General features: G+C 42.7%; 1 protein-coding gene across 4 annotated transcripts in view; it reads right to left on the reverse strand.

Annotated features, from left to right (window-relative positions):
* The window catches only part of LOC143639767 (protein Shroom2-like), a 130,472-nt gene that overhangs the window by 54,234 nt on the left and 58,581 nt on the right, over positions 1-17,657 (reverse strand). For all 4 annotated transcript variants that reach the window (XM_077107828.1, XM_077107825.1, XM_077107827.1 and 1 more), the window contains exon 2: positions 14,656-14,807. In XM_077107828.1, coding sequence (XP_076963943.1) covers positions 14,656-14,807 — 152 coding nt within the window. The remainder of the gene's footprint in view (positions 1-14,655; positions 14,808-17,657) is intronic.

Raw genomic sequence — 17,657 nt, forward strand, 5'->3', positions numbered from 1 at the left:
AGAACAGGAGATTTGAGATTCCCTTCTCAATAAGATACAAAGTGAAGGGGCTTTAAACTACCTGATCCACGGAAGCACAGGATCCAATGAGCAGGCCACAGACATTCTGCAGTATGTGCCATGGTAAGACTGTCAAGCACCTGATGCTGGGGCCTCTGAATGCACCAAGTTTGTACCCACTTCCCCACACCACAAAATGAATAACAAAGATTTCACCAATGATGTTCTAATGATTCCTTACAAAAAATGAAAGAGGCTGGGCACAGTGGCCATGCCTGAATTCCAGTGACCTGGTGGGGAGCAGGGCTGCAAGTTCAAAGCCAGCTTCAGCAACTTAGTGAGGCCCTAAGTAACTTAATGAGATCCTTTCTCAAAAAAACCAGAAAGGGCTGGGAATGTGGCTCAGTGGTTAAGCACCCCTGAGTTCAATCCTTGTTACAAAGAGAGAAGAAGAGAGACAATTGCCAGGGTTTTCCTGAAATCCTTTCCCATACCAAAATTGATTTAATTTTTTTCCTCCGTGGTCCTGAGGACTGAACTCAGGCTCACGGTACACTTACTGTAATTTTTTAAAACAATTTTATATGGTAGGAAATCTTTAGGGACTTTTTTTTAAAGACAGCATTCAGATCAAAAATACAAAAACAATGCTAAGATGTCACTGACAATGAAACATAACAGATTTAGATGTCAAATATTCTGTTTCATTTTACTGTTAGAAGGGCTGCTTCAGTGAAATCTTTATCATTCATGCAGAAGGACAGAATTCCTTCCCTTTCCTCCAAAAAGAAAAGAAAAAATCTTATTAGTGTTGGGTTATTTTCATAAACTTTTAGAAGAAAGAAAAGATATACCAACCCCTAAAATAAATACAATTGTGTTCCATTACACCCTCTCCCTCCCCAAATCAGTTGAGAGTAACAGGAAGTGCTGGCTGGCGGCTAGGATGATCAGCTGGGAGGTGGGGGTGGCTTCAGGGTGGAGGGGATGGTCTTGGCCTGCACTCAGGTAAGGGTAGACTTCTTGATCTCCAGGAATCAGAAGTTGGAAAGGCCTTGTTATAAAGGGTGGAGCAGTGTCATGGGCCATCCATGGGCTGTGTGTGTGAGCTATGCGCATTGGAGCTATATGAGGGGCAGGTGTGGCATTGCACACTGATTGGGCTGTGAGACGCAAGTGCGCCTTTCCTCTTGCTCTGCCTGTGATCCCACACAGCACCTGAGATGGGTGTGACTTGCCAAGATGTCAATCAATCTGTTGACTACACGACATCATGAAGCAAGACTCCACCTTTGAAATCTTATCCCCTTCCTTATTTGGTGAAGAACATTCCTTCGAATCTTCTTTGTGGGTCCCCCCTATAAAAATAGATTCTGAATGCACGCTCTTTTTCCCAGCTGACTCACAGAGCCACCCTACCCCCAATCTGAGAAACTCATGTTTGTGTGATGCGTGTTTCTTTGCCGTTTTCTTATCCTAAAGTTGAAGCCAGCTCTTTTAAACCTAGCTCATCTCGTCAGTGCGGCAGCTGGCTCAGTGACTGGAACAAGTTCCAGGGTTTGGAGAGGGTAGACAGGGTGCACAGGCCTGGAGGGGCAAGTCTCATAGAAAGCACAGGCAAGTAGGATGCTTTGGAATCCTTGGGGTGGGGAAGAGGGGGAAAGAGCTAGCCCTGGGGCAATGCATATATCTAATTATTTAAATAAATAAAATACACCTTCCTAAAACATGAAATGAGCCCTGGCTCTGACCTTGTGCTTCCTCCCTTCCGCCAAACCTCTATCTTTACCTCTCCAAGTCTGTCTCTACCACTTGCCAAATTAAACTCCCAGCAGCACAGCTCTAGCCAGATCTTCTCCCTCCCTTACTCCAGAACCAATAGCTGCTCATGCCCACGCTCCCAGGTCCTCCAACATCTAGCCCAGCAGTTCATGAGAGCACAGCCTGGGCTTTCAGTATCACTAGGGGACTTGTAGATAAAGTAAATTCTTAGGACCAGTCTCAGGGCTTTCTTGGGTCAAATGTGTTTACTCTAGCTCCACACTATCTCTTCCCTCCCCCTCTCAAGCCTCCCTTTCACTTCCTCCCCTTTGCCACTCTTTTAAACTGACAGCTTTGGTTTCCAGTTGAAGCGCATCTCATATAGCTCACATAGATTTGTGGTCTACATCTCAAACCTGGCCTTAGAAGGACAGTTGCACTACCCTGTCCTCAGGAAAGGCTGTCCTGGGGTCTACATCCACCCTTTTCTCTTTTGGAGTCACCACTTGTCGGAGTTTTCTGGCTCATGCCTTATTGGCCCACTCAGCTGTGGGCTTCCAGAAGGCAGGACCTACTGGAAAGACTTCAGGCCCAGCTGGAGTGCTTCTACACGAGTTAAATGAATGTACAAAATATGTGTATTAGAGCATACTCTAAAGGGTAACTCCCTGTGTGTGTGTTTACTGGAAGAAAAAAAGCAGACTAACCCCAAATGGCATTGGGAGAAGATTTATACGGCAGTACATTCTTTTCCTGGGCAGTGGTACAGACAGGTGCCATGATGTGGATGGTGACATCATGTCTGATAAGATCTATGGTCCTGGGCTGGGGTTGTGGCTCAGTGGTACAGCACTTGCCTAGCACAGGTGAGGCCATGAGTTTGATCTTCAGCATCACATAAAAATAAATTAATTAATTAAAGATATTGTGTCCAATTACAACTAAAAAATGAATATTAAAAAAAATCTTAAAAAAAAAAAAAAAGATCTATGGTCCCATGGGATAAAAATCAAGTAGTTCCTGCCTTTATAAATGAAAATAAGGAAAGATAAAAATTCCCAAATGACCTCAGTAGCTGAAACTGATACAAAACATCAAAGTTTCATTTTCAGCAAAGGCAGCAGCATTCACACAGGTTGAAAGCCTTGGAGAGCTTCTCTGCCCAGCAGCTTTCTGCGCCTCTCCCCCAGGAAGAATAAGCAAGCCCACGCTTCTGGTCACACCTCCGGTGTTCCTTCCAGAACTCTGGCAGGATCCACTGTGGAGCAATGGCACAAAATGAACACCCCACCAGGACGTGAGGTTGGAGCACACCCAAGTGACTCGTTTCTTCTATCAGCTGTTACTTGTTCATTTCTACAAGCCTACTAATGTCTCCCTGTACCCAAGCCACCTGGGTCCAAAAGCACATTTTCCCACTATCCAACAGTCTAAAAAGGCACCAACAAAACATCCCCACTACATTTCAATAGAACAGATGTGTTGGCAAAGAAACTCAAAGACATTCAATGTGCAGCTATTAGTATCATAAATAGCCCTAAGGGTTAGCAACAGAGCCAATGAGTCTTATACATAAGAATAAACACCAAAAAAAAAAATTCAAAAAAAAAATTTTAAATAAGGTAAAGCTATGCCAAAAAAAAGCAACAAGAGATTGTAAATTGCTATCCCTCAAAAGCCATATGTAGGGCTGGGGGTGTAGTGCTCACTTAGCATGTATGCACTGGCTTCAACCCCCAGCACTGCAACAATAATAATAAATAAGAAATGCTACATGTAAAGAGACCTACCTATGTACATAAACGTGAAGGAAAAGTAAAGAGGCCCCATGACATTCATCTACCTAGCCTGTCCTGGAATTCTGCCCATTATCCAAAGTCCATGCTAATTAACTGCATCTTCATGATTTGTCCACAAATTCCCTTTGTGGAGTCTTTGGTTACTTTTAGCATCCCCAGATCAAAAGCCAGTAAATTAAGAAGACATTTCTCCTAGAGAAAGGAACACGGAGTAGGGATATACACCTGAACTGTGAAGTTTAGAGAAAATAACACAAGAAAGATATCAGTCATGGGGCTGAGGTTGTGGTTCAGCGGTAGAGTACTCGCCTAGCATGTGCAAGGTGCTGGGTTCAATCCTTAGCACCACATAAAAATAAAAACAAATAAAAATAAAGGTATTGTGTCCAACTACAACTAAAAAAAAAAAAAAAAGACATCAGTCACAAAGAGGCAAAGAAATGTTAGCCAGGACTATGGAAAGAGATGGCATTCTGCTTTAAAGTCAGAAAAAAATAAGGTCCAAGAAATTTACCAAGAATTAATCAGAATACAAAGTATGGGTCCTGCTGCTGAAGGTTAACGGAATTGGCAACAGTCAAATGCTGTTCCACCAGGTGCAGTGATGCATGCTTGTAATCCAAGTGACTGAAGAGGCTGAGGCAAGAGGATCACAAGACTAAGGCCAGCCTCAGCAACTCAGCAAGACCTCAGAAACTTAGAAAGAACCCCTCTCAAGAGAAAAAAAAAAAATAAGAAGAAGGCTGGGGATGTAGTTCAGTGGTAAAAACAAAACAATAAAAAAAAAAAAAACACCCTATTCTGGTGGAAATAATATTTCTCCAAAAGAAGTCTATCATTTTAATCCATACTCTCTATGATCCTTTATATACTGGAGAACTATTCAATAATACCATATATGTACAGTCACTATGGTAAAGCTCCAGTCCTCTTGCTAACTGGCTGATAAAAATATTCACCTATTTTATCATATAGAATCACTAAGGATGGAAGGCACTCTTGCCTTGCATAAGCATCAAGTCACAGAATGGCCCTCTTTATCCTTTATGTAATGAAACACAGGGACTGGGGGTGTAGCTCAGTGGTAGAGTGTTTGCCTATCATACCTGAGGCCTTCAGTTCCAGCCTCAGCACTGCAAAAATTAAAATTAATTAATGAACTACAGTCATGGTTGGAAAATTCAAGAAGGAATGTTCAAGTAAGATCTGAAACCTCCTCTTACTTACCTTGCTCTATCTTATTAAATGCAAACAATCCCACCACAATAGACTCGACAGTACAGCCATCCTCCAAGGTGAAAGGCAGCTCTGCCTGCCATGCCCCATGATATCCAAGACGCTGACTATCCCACCTGACCACCAACAGTTTGGACACAGGAATGACCTGAGCTATCTGAAGAACACATTTCACAACAACAGCCGTGCCACAGTGGTCACCCTTCTGCAAATACCTCCTGAACACGTGTCCATGACACCACTTTGGTTAAAGAGGCCTTTAGACTCTCAACTTCCACCAACTGGCTTTCTTTCATGATAAATCAAGCTCCCAGGCACTGTTCTAGATGGGTTTTATGAGGGTTTGGGTGGGGATGACAAACTCTAGGGGAAGGGCGTGGTATGTTCAAGCAGAGGCATGAAGCTGTTCTCGTGGTGAGCATGTTCTCCACCTAAATGAAGCAAGCAATGCAGAATCGAACCAAACTCACTCAGTCTTTCCTTACTAGGACACCTATAGCACAAGAGTTAAAACCAAGAATCAACAAATGGGACGAATTCAAACTAAAAAGTTTTTTCTCGGCAAGAGAAATAATATGTGAGGTAAATAAGGAGCCTACATCCTGGGAACAAATTTTTACCCCTCACACTTCAGATAGAGCTCTAATCTCTAGAGTATACAAAGAACTCAAAAAGTTAAACAATAAAAAAACAACCCAATCAACAAATGGGCCAAGGACCTGAACAGACACTTCTCAGAAGAGGATATACAATCAATCAACAAATACACGAAAAAATGCTCACCATCTCTAGCAATACGAGAAATGCAAATTAAAACTACTCTAAGATACCATCTCACTCCAGTAAGAATGGCAGCCATTATGAAGTCAAACAACAATAAGTGTTGGCGAGGATGCAGGGAAAAAGGTACACTCATACATTGCTGGTGGGACTGCAAATTGGTGCAGCCAATTTGGAAAACAGTATGGAGATTCCTTGGAAAGCTGGGAATGGAACCGCCATTTGACCCAGCTATTCCCCTTCTGGACTATACCCAAAAGACCTAAAAAGAGCATACTACAGGACACAACCACATCAATGTTTATAGCAGCACAATTCACAATAGCTAGACTATGGAACCAACCTAGATGCTCTTCAACAGATGAATGGATTTAAAAAAAAATGTGGCATTTATACACAATGGAATATTACTCAACACTAAAAAACAACAAGATCATGGCATTTGCAGGAAATGGATGGCATTAGAGCAGATTGTGCTAAGTGAAGTTAGCCAATCCCTAAATAACAAATGCCGAATGTCCTCTCTATATAAGGGGGAGGGCCTCAAAATGGGATAGGGAGGAAGAGCATGAGAAGAAGACTACCACTAAATAGGGAAGAGAGGTGGGAGGGAAAAGGAGGGAGAAGGGGAATTGCACGGAAGATGGAAGGAGACCCTCATTGTTATACAGAATACATGTATGATGTTGTGAGGAGGAAAAAAAAAAGTGTGTCACATTAGATTGGGTAGAGAGAAGTGATGGGAGGGGAGGGGAGGGGAAAGGGGGATAGGAAGGGCAGCAGAATAAAACAGACATTATTATTGCTGTCTGTAATATATGTGACTGTATGACCAATGTGATTCTGCAACCTGTACAATCAGAAAAATGAGAAATTATACCCCATTTGATTTAAATGTATGAAATATCAAGATCATTGTACTGTCATGTGTAACTAATAAAAATATAAAATAAAATAAAAAGAAAGACACACACATTAAAAAAAATAGTTATGCATGCCCCCTGCTTTCTAAAAAATGCCAATGCCAAATGTTAAGCTTCTTTTCTCCCCCAAAGACTCTCTGCCTTGGACCCAAGGGGTGTATATGATTGGACTTTGGGCTTAACAGAAAAATTCTCTTTGGGGGGGGGGGGGCGGGGGTACTGGGGACTGAACTCAGGGGCACTCAGCTACTGAGCCACATCCCCAGCCCTATTTTGTATTTTATTTAGAGACAAGGTCTCAGTTGCTTAGTGCCTCTCTTTTGCTAAGGCTGGCTTTGAACTCACGATTCTCCTATCTCAGCCTCCAGAGCCACTGGGATTACAGGCATGTGCCACCACTATGCCTGGCCTTCACAGGCAAATTTAAGACGTGACCTCTATACAAGCTTTGTGACCTCTCCAGCAGGCATCTGCTCCCAGCTCTACCAACGTCACCTCTTCCTCATCCCTTGGCAACAAGCTGAAAAGTGGATTTCTACTTGGACAAAACAGCACAAAGGAGCTGAGGCCCACAGTTGAGGACGGGGCAGATTGAGAGGGGGACCCTTCAGTGGGTGCAGTTGGGGTGGACAGAGCCTTGGGAGCCACCTGTTCCTTAGGAGTGACAACGAGGTTGGGCGTTAACGCTGGACATAAGCTGAACACAGGCCTCCTGCCTGTAAAGCCCATTACAAGGTCAGAGCCCAGGGAGACCCCAGGATCCTAGCACTCCCAAGTCTCAGGACATTCCCAGAGGCTTCTCTCCACACCCTCATCAAGACACTTCTCTTTCCAACACGGAATTTGGCCAGCACAGAGAAACTTTTTCTCCTAAAGCCAAGGAGGGTGGGTCTCATTAGAGCAACTCCTTAAAAAAAATAAATAAATAAGGCTAGGGGTGGTAGCGCAATGGAGAGCAGGTGCTTAGCATGCATGAGGCCATGGGTTCAGTTTCTAGCAGAAGGAAGGAAAGAAAGAAAAACTGACATCATCATTAATGCTGATTAATTTCTCAATTCCTTAAAACTCCAAATGAACTTAATCTGTGCTCCGTGAATCCAGTTATGCAATATTCACATTCCTCTAGAAATCTCAAATAAACAAAAATAAATAAAATGCTATGTGTGCGTGTTAACATATTAGATGCCACCAATATTTCCAAACTCAACTTTATAAACATCATTTGCGTGCCCTGGTTATCAGAATGAACAGATACAGACAGGTCTCATTAAAGGCCCCGTACTTTTATCACAATGAATGAAGAAAGAACTGAAAAACAATAACTTACCATTCTCTACTTGATTTATAATCAACAAAGCCATCTGATTAAATTATGTAAGCCACATACTAAGTATAACCCCAAAGAGAAGTAAGCCCCAAATAAAACAATTCTGATCTATGTGATTTACTTTTTTCTCTTTGATTTTACTTAATCAAAACAATACTGGATGATAGCCCAAACAAGTCAGATGTTTAGAGACAAGTTCTCGCTGAGTTGCTTAGGATGTAAACCTCAGTGTCTCATCTGTGTTAAGTAGAAAATAAACACATAAGCCTCCAGAGACACACAGAATTGAGACCTTTCCACACCCATACCCACAACCATAAGTAAACAACGTCAGCGCACCCTTCAAAGCAGGGTTTCAAACCCCAGCATCCCCCAATAGGAGCATACCCTCCAAATAAATAGTCTGAACACACACACACACACGAATACATGAACACACACAAACGTGCACGTGCACGCACGCCCCCACACACACACACACCACATTTTTCCCCATGAAGAGCTCTCTAGAAAGAAAGGGAAAGATGCAACCTGCTGGTGTCTCAGCCAGCCCCTTACTCCTTACACTGTGGCTCACAGGAACATCTGTGTGATCAATGTTGGGGCCACAGGGCCACCTGCTTCAGGACAGCTCCATGGAGGCAGGGAGAGAGGGGAGCACTGCACAGTGGCATTTTGAAGCAGAAGTCAAAGTGAATTTGTAATATCAGAGACGGGATGCTTATGGAAAGAAACTTGCTCTGAACAAGCAAGAATGTTGTTATTCTATGTGAAGTCTTGTTTCTTCAAATATGTGACCACCAGACAGCATCCCAGGAACCCTTACAGCCTCCTGCAAAAAGCCTTACCATCTCCTTTGGTGTTAATCCGCTCCTGAATGCAAGCTTAGTGGATGTAATTAGGTCCACAGAAGGTTTAAGGGCACCAGCAAAGAGGCAGAGAATGGCACAAATCAACCCTATGGCCGATTCCACCCCAAGGAAACTGCTTGCAACTCAGGATGGGGTCCAGAAAAAACAGAGTGAGATTAAGGATGGGGCAGCAGGTATATGTCCTTGTTGGGTGGGGGGGATATTATAATATAAATTTAGAAAAAAATCAAAAGAGTAATTTTGAGCTTTAGAAAATGTTATGATGTGATATTTAATAGAAATGTCCCTAAGGCATTTGAAAATATAAGTACCTTTTAGGAACTGAAATTATAATAATTTGCCTCTGGATTTAGAAAAATGGGTGATGTGTCCCCCAAACTGTTAGTGACCATTTAAGGGCATCAAACAGCAACAGCAATGACATGACCTTTGGCACTAAGGAAGTAGGACAAGCCCAATAGAGCTAGGGGACATCCTTCCCACAGCAATGGGTTTATCTATTGGGTGAAGACAATCAGGAAAATGCCAAAGTGCCTCCCAGTTTCTGTCCTTGACCTTCTCTCCAAGCACATTTGCTTAACCAGTGAGCAACACAACCACCAGAGGCACCCAGTCAAACAGCCTGTGGCCTTCCAAGATCCCAGAGCTCAGGTCCATTCCACACCTGACCATCAGGATCTCTAGGGATGGGCCTAGGCACCTACAGAAACAGTGCAAATGACAACTGCAAAAAACACAACATCCCTGAACTTTCCTGCAAAGGTACATTTCCTTGACCAAGGCAAAGACAAAGGAACAAACCACTCAGGAGGGAGAAGAGAAAGGCAGAGATGCTTGACTCTCAGCTCTCCTCCAAACCCCACAACTGATGACCTCCAAGACAGTCACTCATCTACCCACCCCCATTTCATGGGCCGTGGACTCACCTGGACATGGCAAAGAACACACGTGCAAGACCTTAGAGGGAATGACTGATGTAAGCACTTTGCTTCCTGCTAACCCTGCCTGGGAGAGAGAAAGCACTCCCCTTCAACTATCTGGGAAAGAGCAGGGCGCAGTAGCACACTCCTGTAATACTAGTGGCTCAGGAGGCTGAGGAAGAGGATCTCGAGTTCAAAGCCAGTCTTAGCAACTTAGTGAGGCCCTAAGCAACTCAGCGAGAACTTGTCTCCAAATAGAATGCAAAATAGGGCTGGGAATGTGTATCAGTGGTTATGCACCCATGGGTTCAATCCCTGGTACCAAAAAAAAAAAAAAAAAATGGCAAAGAGAAAGGAACAAACCACTGTTGTTGTTTGTAAAGGAACAAATCTTTATTGGGGGGTGGGGGGATATCTCTATGTCTTCTCAGGCATAACTTTTTTTATTTTTTAAACTATTCAAAAAAATTTTTAGTTGTAAATGGACACAAAAAACCTTCATTTTACTTATTTTTATGCTGTGCCGAGGATCAAACCAGTGCCTCACACATACTAGGCAAGCTCTTTACCACCAAGCCATAACCCTCGCCTCAAGCATGGCTTCTTGAGGCTGATCTTCCCTATGCTGCATGAAACAAGATCCCACCACTCCAGTGAAAATGGTCCACCTCATCTTTTCCCAGCAGCATGGTCTCCAAAAATGAAATAAGCATACAAAACAAGACAACCAGCAGCTGTCCCCTAAGGGGAAGGGAGTTTGTGGCCAAACTACTATTCAAATGTTTATGACAGCCGGTTGGCCAGGTGTGGTAGCACACACCTGTAATTCCAGCAATTTGGGAGGCTGTGGCAGGAGAAAATTCAAAGCCAGCCTCAGCAATTTAGCAAGACTCTGTCTCCCCCTAACCCAACAAAAAGGACTGGGGCTGTAGCTCAGTGGTAGAGGGCCTCTGGGTTCAATCTCCAGTGCCACCAAAAACAAACAACGAAAACAAACAAACAAAAACCATGGCCGCATGTGCTTTAAACAGAGGTATCAGTTCTGAGGCACCTCAGTTGGGCAGGTACATTCACATAAGTACTGGGCCACCTAATCTACCACTTGGTCATGCTTTCAAGTAGGGCAATATACAATAGTTATGTGTTAAACAGATACTCACCCCCACCCTTAGTACTGGGGATCGAATGCAGGGCCTCTGAACATAGCCTACCACTGAGCTACACCCCCCCTTAGCACAGTCAGTCTTGGAGCTCTACATAAAACGCTAATCAATGCTAACTGATCCATAGAGATAGAAGATAGATTAGTGGTTGTTTGGGGATAAAGAAAGAAGATGGTAGGGAGATTAAAATTCAGATAAAGAATATATATGTCCCCAGCTTTAAGAACAATTTTATGCCAGGTGCAGTGGCACATGCATGTAATCCCAGAAATTTAGGAGGCTAAGGCAGGAGTATGCCCAGTTCAAAGCCAGCATCAGTGACTTAGTGAGCCCCAGTCTCAAATAAAAAATAAAAAGGGCTGGGAATGTAGCTCAGTGGTCAAGTGATTCTGGTTTCAATCTCCAGTTATCCCTTCACCCCCCAAAATTAAAAGTACTTACTGGTGCTTTTGCAATAAAGAAAGAGTTTTACAAGTCCTCATTATGTATATCTTTAAGAGTAGTCATTCGCCATGTGCTAAGGTGACAGCAACAAATCCTAATATTAACTAATTTAATGGCTTAGAAAAATTTCCTTCACATCTCCCTACTTTTCCTCCCTCAGGGCTGAGGACCAAACCCAGGGCCTTGGATGTGCTAGGCAAGTACTCTGCCACTGAGCTGAATCCCAAACACCAAATATTACTTGTGTGTGTGTGTGTGTGTGTGTGTGTGTGTGTGCGCGTGCGCGCACATTTGTGTGGTGCTGGGGATGGAACCCAGTGCCTTGGACAGGCTAGGCAAGTACTCTACCAGCAAGCCACATCCCTAGTACTTCCTTCACATCTCTGAACAAAACACCATGTCAGACTTGTTTTCTGCCCATCTGGGGGAAAACAAACAAAAAAACCCTACATCAGCTGGGTGTGGCAGTGAACGCCTATAATCCCAGCAACTCAGGAGGATCGCAAGTTCAAAGCCAGCCTCAGCAACAGCAAGGCACAAAGCAACTAAGTAAGACCCTGTCTTGAAATAAAATACAAAATAGAGATGAGGTTGTGGCTCAGTGGGTTGAGTGCCCCCGAGTTCAATCCTTGGTACCAAAAACAAACCAAAAAAAAAAAACACAAAAAACAAAAAATCCCTACATCTATTATTACAAAGTAACACAAATTATTATTTTTTTAATATTTATTTTTTAGTTGTAGTTGGACATAATATCTTTATTTTATGTAATGCTGAGGATCAAACCCAGGGCCTCACACATGCTAGGCGAGCGCGCTACTGCTGAACCACAATCCCAGCCCCTATACAAATTATTTTGATAAATTTTAAAACATCTGAGTACGTTATTTAAAGTGTGTTTGAAAATAAATTTGTTTGAATAAACTTTTGTTTTTACATATTGTTCTACATGTTAAAGTATTAAATCCTATGTAAACTTCACAATCTGTACTCCCCTTCTTTAAAGGAAACTGAGTTGTGAAATGCAAAGTGGGGGTTTTACATAGTGGCTCTCATCAGTCCTTCAGGGCAAAAGTTTAGGACCCTTTCCTGAGAGTCTTTTAAATACCTACCCAGCTAAATCAGCCAGCAGGTGCCCTGTGGCCTCCTCTTTCCCTCTCAGGTGGCACTGATGCTTTCCTTTGAAAAGGCTTCACATTATAGTACCTCTAGTTGAAAAAAGAATTATACATATTGTACTTCTAAACACATGAAATGATGCCCAGTTTCACTCATAGTGACAGAAATTCAAACATACGTGATAAAAACAATTTTTCACCTATCACATTCATAGAGAAAAAAACAAACAGAAGACTCTGTACAAGATATGATGCAGAAAAACAAGTGATCTGAGGTCTCTAGAATGTCTATCAAAGTTCACAATGTATTTATCTTCTGACTCCAAAACTCCCCAGCCAGGAAGTCAGATGCACAGAGAGACCCCGGTGACACAAAACTTGGCCACTGTGTTGACTAAGCTGATGTCTTCCCCACCAAAGAGAGTCAGAGGACACCAAAGAATGAGTTTCTATGTTTTAAAGGCTCTGGCAGCCTGGAGCCAAGAGGATAGAGGAGACAGAAGAAGAGGAAAACTGCCATCTGTCTGGGGGATGAGGGATGATCCACAGAGATGGTTCCAAACACATCTGACCTCTGCAAAAATAAGCTTCTCTTCCCATCATCATCCCTTGTGAGTCTAAGTGAATCAACAGATTGCCTTCCAAGCATTAATGAGGTGGCCCCCAAGGAATGACAGCGCCTCTCATAGCCCACTCCCCCCCGCCCCCCCAGAGGCTCAGAAACTGCCATTATGAGTTACAAGGACTGGTTGAAAGGGTCTTCAGGAAGAACAAGCACCTCTTAAAGATGAGGAGGATAAATGAAGGAACATATTCCCTTCCTCATTTCTGAACCTCCACCTTAGATGCTGTTTGAGGCAAACAAAGCGCGCACACACACACACACACACACACACACTCTTCGGAGTATGTTTTCAAGTCTGTGCTAAAATGTTGAAATAAATGCTTGACTCAATTTACTCATTAAAATTTACTTTCAGGGATTGGGGATGTGGCTCAAGTGGTTGCCTAGCATGCGTGAGGCACTGGGTTCGATTCTTAGCACCATATAAAAATAAAACAAAGATATTATGTCCACCTAAAACTAAAAATTAAATATTAAAAAAATTTTTACTGTCGGCTTTGGAAGAATGTATTAATTCTGTCAAAAAGGACATGCAGATACTTGCTTTGAATCAGCTAAATATAAAATGTAGAGAATGATTCCTAAGAAGCTCTTGGGTGGTGCCCAGGAGTATCATGTTCGTCCCTGTGTGTGAAAGCATCATATCCCTGAGTGCTGAGAATCATCCATGCTCCTACCAACAATTTAGTTGGTAGGAATAAGCATCTTGCTCCCCCAGACCTCAGAACAGTACTAGGCCTCTGGCTGCTGGGCAGCACCCTCTCTTCCCAACATAAAAACTAAAATCAGCAGCCTGCCACCTTGTGTAAACAGAAGGCAACAACATATCATCTCACTGGGAGCACAAGCATAGCTTTCTATCTGCAAAGAAAATAATCTACATATTATACAAGAAAAGATACAAGAACTCAATAGACTTAATTAAAAAAAAAATTGATGTTGGGTTCATTTTTTGCGAAGGAATACAGTCACAGCCCTTCACCTCCAAGTTTCTGCATCCCTAACTTCTGATGGATTTTTTATTTTAAAGAAAGTGTTTGCGGGGGCTGGAGATGTGGCTCAAGTGGTGGCGCGCTCGCCTGGCGTGCGTGCGGCCCGGGTTCGATTCTCAGCACCACGTACAAACAAAGATGTTGTGTCCGCCGATAACTAAAAAATAAATATCAAAAAAAAAAAAAAAAATTCTCTCTTTTTCTCTCTCTCTCTCTCTCCTCTCTCACTCTTTAAAAAAAAAAAGGTAATTTAGAATTTTTTGGGGTGGGGATGTGGCTCAAGCGGTAGCGTGCTCGCCTGGCATGCGTGCGGCCCGGGTTCGATCCTCAGCACCACATACAGACAAAGATGTTGTGCCTGCCGATAACTAAAAAATAAATATTAAAATTCTCTCTCTCTAAAAAAAAAAAAAAAAAAGAAAGAAAGAAAGAAAGTGTTTGCACACACACAAAAAATTGCATCTGTACTAAAGATCTACAGACTTTCCCCCATCATTCCCTAAACAATACAATATAATAACTACTGACAGAACATTTACATTATGTTAGGTATTATAAATAATCTAGACACGACTTAAAGCATACAGGAAGGAGGACGTGGGAAAGCTATATGCAAATATCACACCATGTAGAAGAGACAGAAGGGACAGACACTTCTGCTTATCTTGGTACACACAAGGAGGCACAGATCTTACCTTTTGACCACCAACTTAAGGGTCTTATGGGATCCTTTCACCAGACAAATAGCTTCCTGTCTAAACCCTGAGAGACCAATGTCATTGATGCCCACAATCTCGTCTCCAGCCAGCAACTTGTCCACAGCTGCCGCTTTACTTCCTTCTTCAATCTGTAACAGAGAAAGAAACATATGATCCCATGAGCCTCACGAAGGAGCAAGTGATTCCTGAGAAAAAGCGAAGAACCCGGAATGCAGCTAGAAATGCTACATGCCCTGGGGTACATGCAGCTCATGGGTCCTCCAGACTGGCTTCAGGATTACCACAAGAAAAGGACCCATTTAGGGCAAGGAAGTCTGGAATGACCAGGGCCCCTGAGACTGACCAATCCCCACCGAGCAGACCAGTGATGCATGAACACACTGTTTCTTCCACCCAACCATTACCTGGACTGCCTCCCCACAGAAGTGGAGGGCTTTCACTGAAGGAAATGGAAAAGTTCAGAAACAACCATAATAAAAATAGGGACTCCAAAATTATGGATTCATTTTCTAGATTTCCTTTATCCAAACAAAAATTTTGGACCATTTTTATTATTCACAGAACTGTACAACCATCACCACTACCAATTTCTGAACATTTCCCTAAGCCCATAAGAAAGCTCAAGCTCATTAGCAACCACTTTCCAACCCTCCCAGGCCCTGGCAATCACTATAAAGGGACTTTCTGTGTCTACTACAGATGAGTCCAAGTTGGAAAATAGACATAAATAGAATCGTGAAGTATGTGGCCTTTTCTGTTTGGCTTCTTTCACTTAGCATAATGCCTTCAAGGTTGATCCATATTATTGCATGTATTAGTACTTCATTTCTTTTTATGGCTGAATTAAATTCCATGGTATGAATAAGCTACATTTTGTTTACCCATTCATCAGGTAATAAACAAGTTTGTTTCTAATTTGGGCTATTAAGAACGATGCTGCCATGAACACTGGTGTACACATTTTTGTGTGGATACTTTTTCCATTTCTGACATATATGGACCTTGCAGTAGAAATGCTGAGTCCTACAGTAACTATGTCTGACATTTTGAGGAACTACGAGACTAGTTTCCAAAGCAACTGCAACACCTCCCACTGGCAGTGCATGAAGGTTTCAAGTTGTCCACCTTTGCTAGCAATGACCATCCGTTTTTTACGAAGGTCTTAGTCAGATTATTATACTAAGCTGTTTATACTAAGATATTTACTACTCTGCACTAAACAGTGTACTCTGAATATGTCTTCAATGGCTCCTCAAAAGCTTGAAATGTGGATTTGGGGATATGGGTTAATGGTAGAGCACTTGCACCATGTGCACATATGCTGGGTTTGATCCCTAGCACTGTGCACACAAACACACATAAGCACACATACAAAAAGAAACAGGCTTGAATAGTCATCCATTTGATGATCATTTTCATCCTGAGAAAGACTGATCTTAACCAGACAACTCGGTAGCAATTCTCCCCAGTCTACCTGAGCAATTCACCTCAGTTGATAAGCCTATTTTCTGTACAAGTGGTTGGCAAACTGTGGCTAGTGAGCCCAATCCAACCAGCTGCCTTCCTGCTTCTGCTGTTGTTGTTCACAATTAAAGTTTTACTGGAACAGAGCCACACCTACTTATTGACACACTGCTACCGGGCAGCACTGAGTCCTATGAACCAAAAAGGCAAAAATACTTACTAGTTGAATAGTTCTAACAAGGTCTGACAACTCCTGTTTTACCTCTCAAAGCTTTACAAACTGTGAAGAAACCCAATAGGAGTGCAAGAGATGCTTCCAGATCATTGGTATAGTTTGAAAGTTCAGGGCTCCATGATTGTAGGCCTCAGTTAACCTGAGGATAACCTCTCCAAAACTCAGCCCAAAGTGCTCATGAAACAGCCTACAATGGAAGGGCCATGACTCTACACATTTTCCTGAAATCCTATATCCCAGGACAACTACATTCTGAGGCTAAAAAGCAATTATTTGCCGGATGCATTGGCACATGCCTATAATCCCAGTGGCTCAGGGAGCAGAGGCAGGAGGATCATGAGTTCAAAGCCAGCCTCAACAAAAGCGAGGCACAAGCAATGCACAGTGAGACATTGTCACTAAATAAAATACAGAATAGGGCTGGGGATGGGGCTCAGTGGCTGAATGCCCTGAGTTCAATCCCAGGTACCCACCCCCACTCCCAAAAAAGGCAATTATTTGCTGCAAGTCAGTGTCATACATATGCAAAATTGGAAGAACTAACAAAAATATGAAGCAATTAGTTCCACTCACAACTGGCTTCAAAAATAAAGATATTTTATCCCAGTGCCCTAGCAGGTAGATTGTAAGTATATCCACCTGCCCAAAAGTGCACTCTCAGCCATCTCAGTCAAGATGCACTTGGCACCTGGTTTTGACACGTCCCATGCAAGAGATACAATGGCCATCCAGGTAGAAGAGCTAGTGGGCAGCTGGCTGGCTGGGGATGGGACCAGGGAAAGATTGCCTATACTTGGGTAACCAATGATAAAAAGCACTTAAAGCCTGGAGTTGGGGTTGAGGGGTACTAATAGAAAATGTCCAATCAGAAAACAGACCATGGAGGATAGTTGAATACCCAGAAACAATCCTAGGCCCCCAAAATTAGTGGAAGACAGAGTACCCCAAATCCCAGAAGATATATGTGAATAAATGAGTCATGGAAATTCACCCTAACCCAAAGTACATGAGGCAAATGAAGGGAGAGTGACACTGGCTCCAGGGAGGACCCCCAACACTCAAGCTGGGTCACTCGGGTCACTGACTAAAGTCAGCCTGCAGAATCCTGATAAAGAGCCCATTTATCCAGTAGATATCCAAGACCATGATGGGTGGGCTGAGAAACAACCTCGTGTTGATTTTGCCTTTAAGCAATTACACATTCCAGATGGAAACAACCCGAATGTCAATCAACAAATGAATGGATAAGTAAAATCTGGAATGTATACACAATAGAGTA

This window comes from Callospermophilus lateralis, chromosome Y (assembly GCF_048772815.1).
Source record: "Callospermophilus lateralis isolate mCalLat2 chromosome Y, mCalLat2.hap1, whole genome shotgun sequence".
NCBI classification, from domain to species: Eukaryota; Metazoa; Chordata; class Mammalia; order Rodentia; family Sciuridae; genus Callospermophilus; species Callospermophilus lateralis.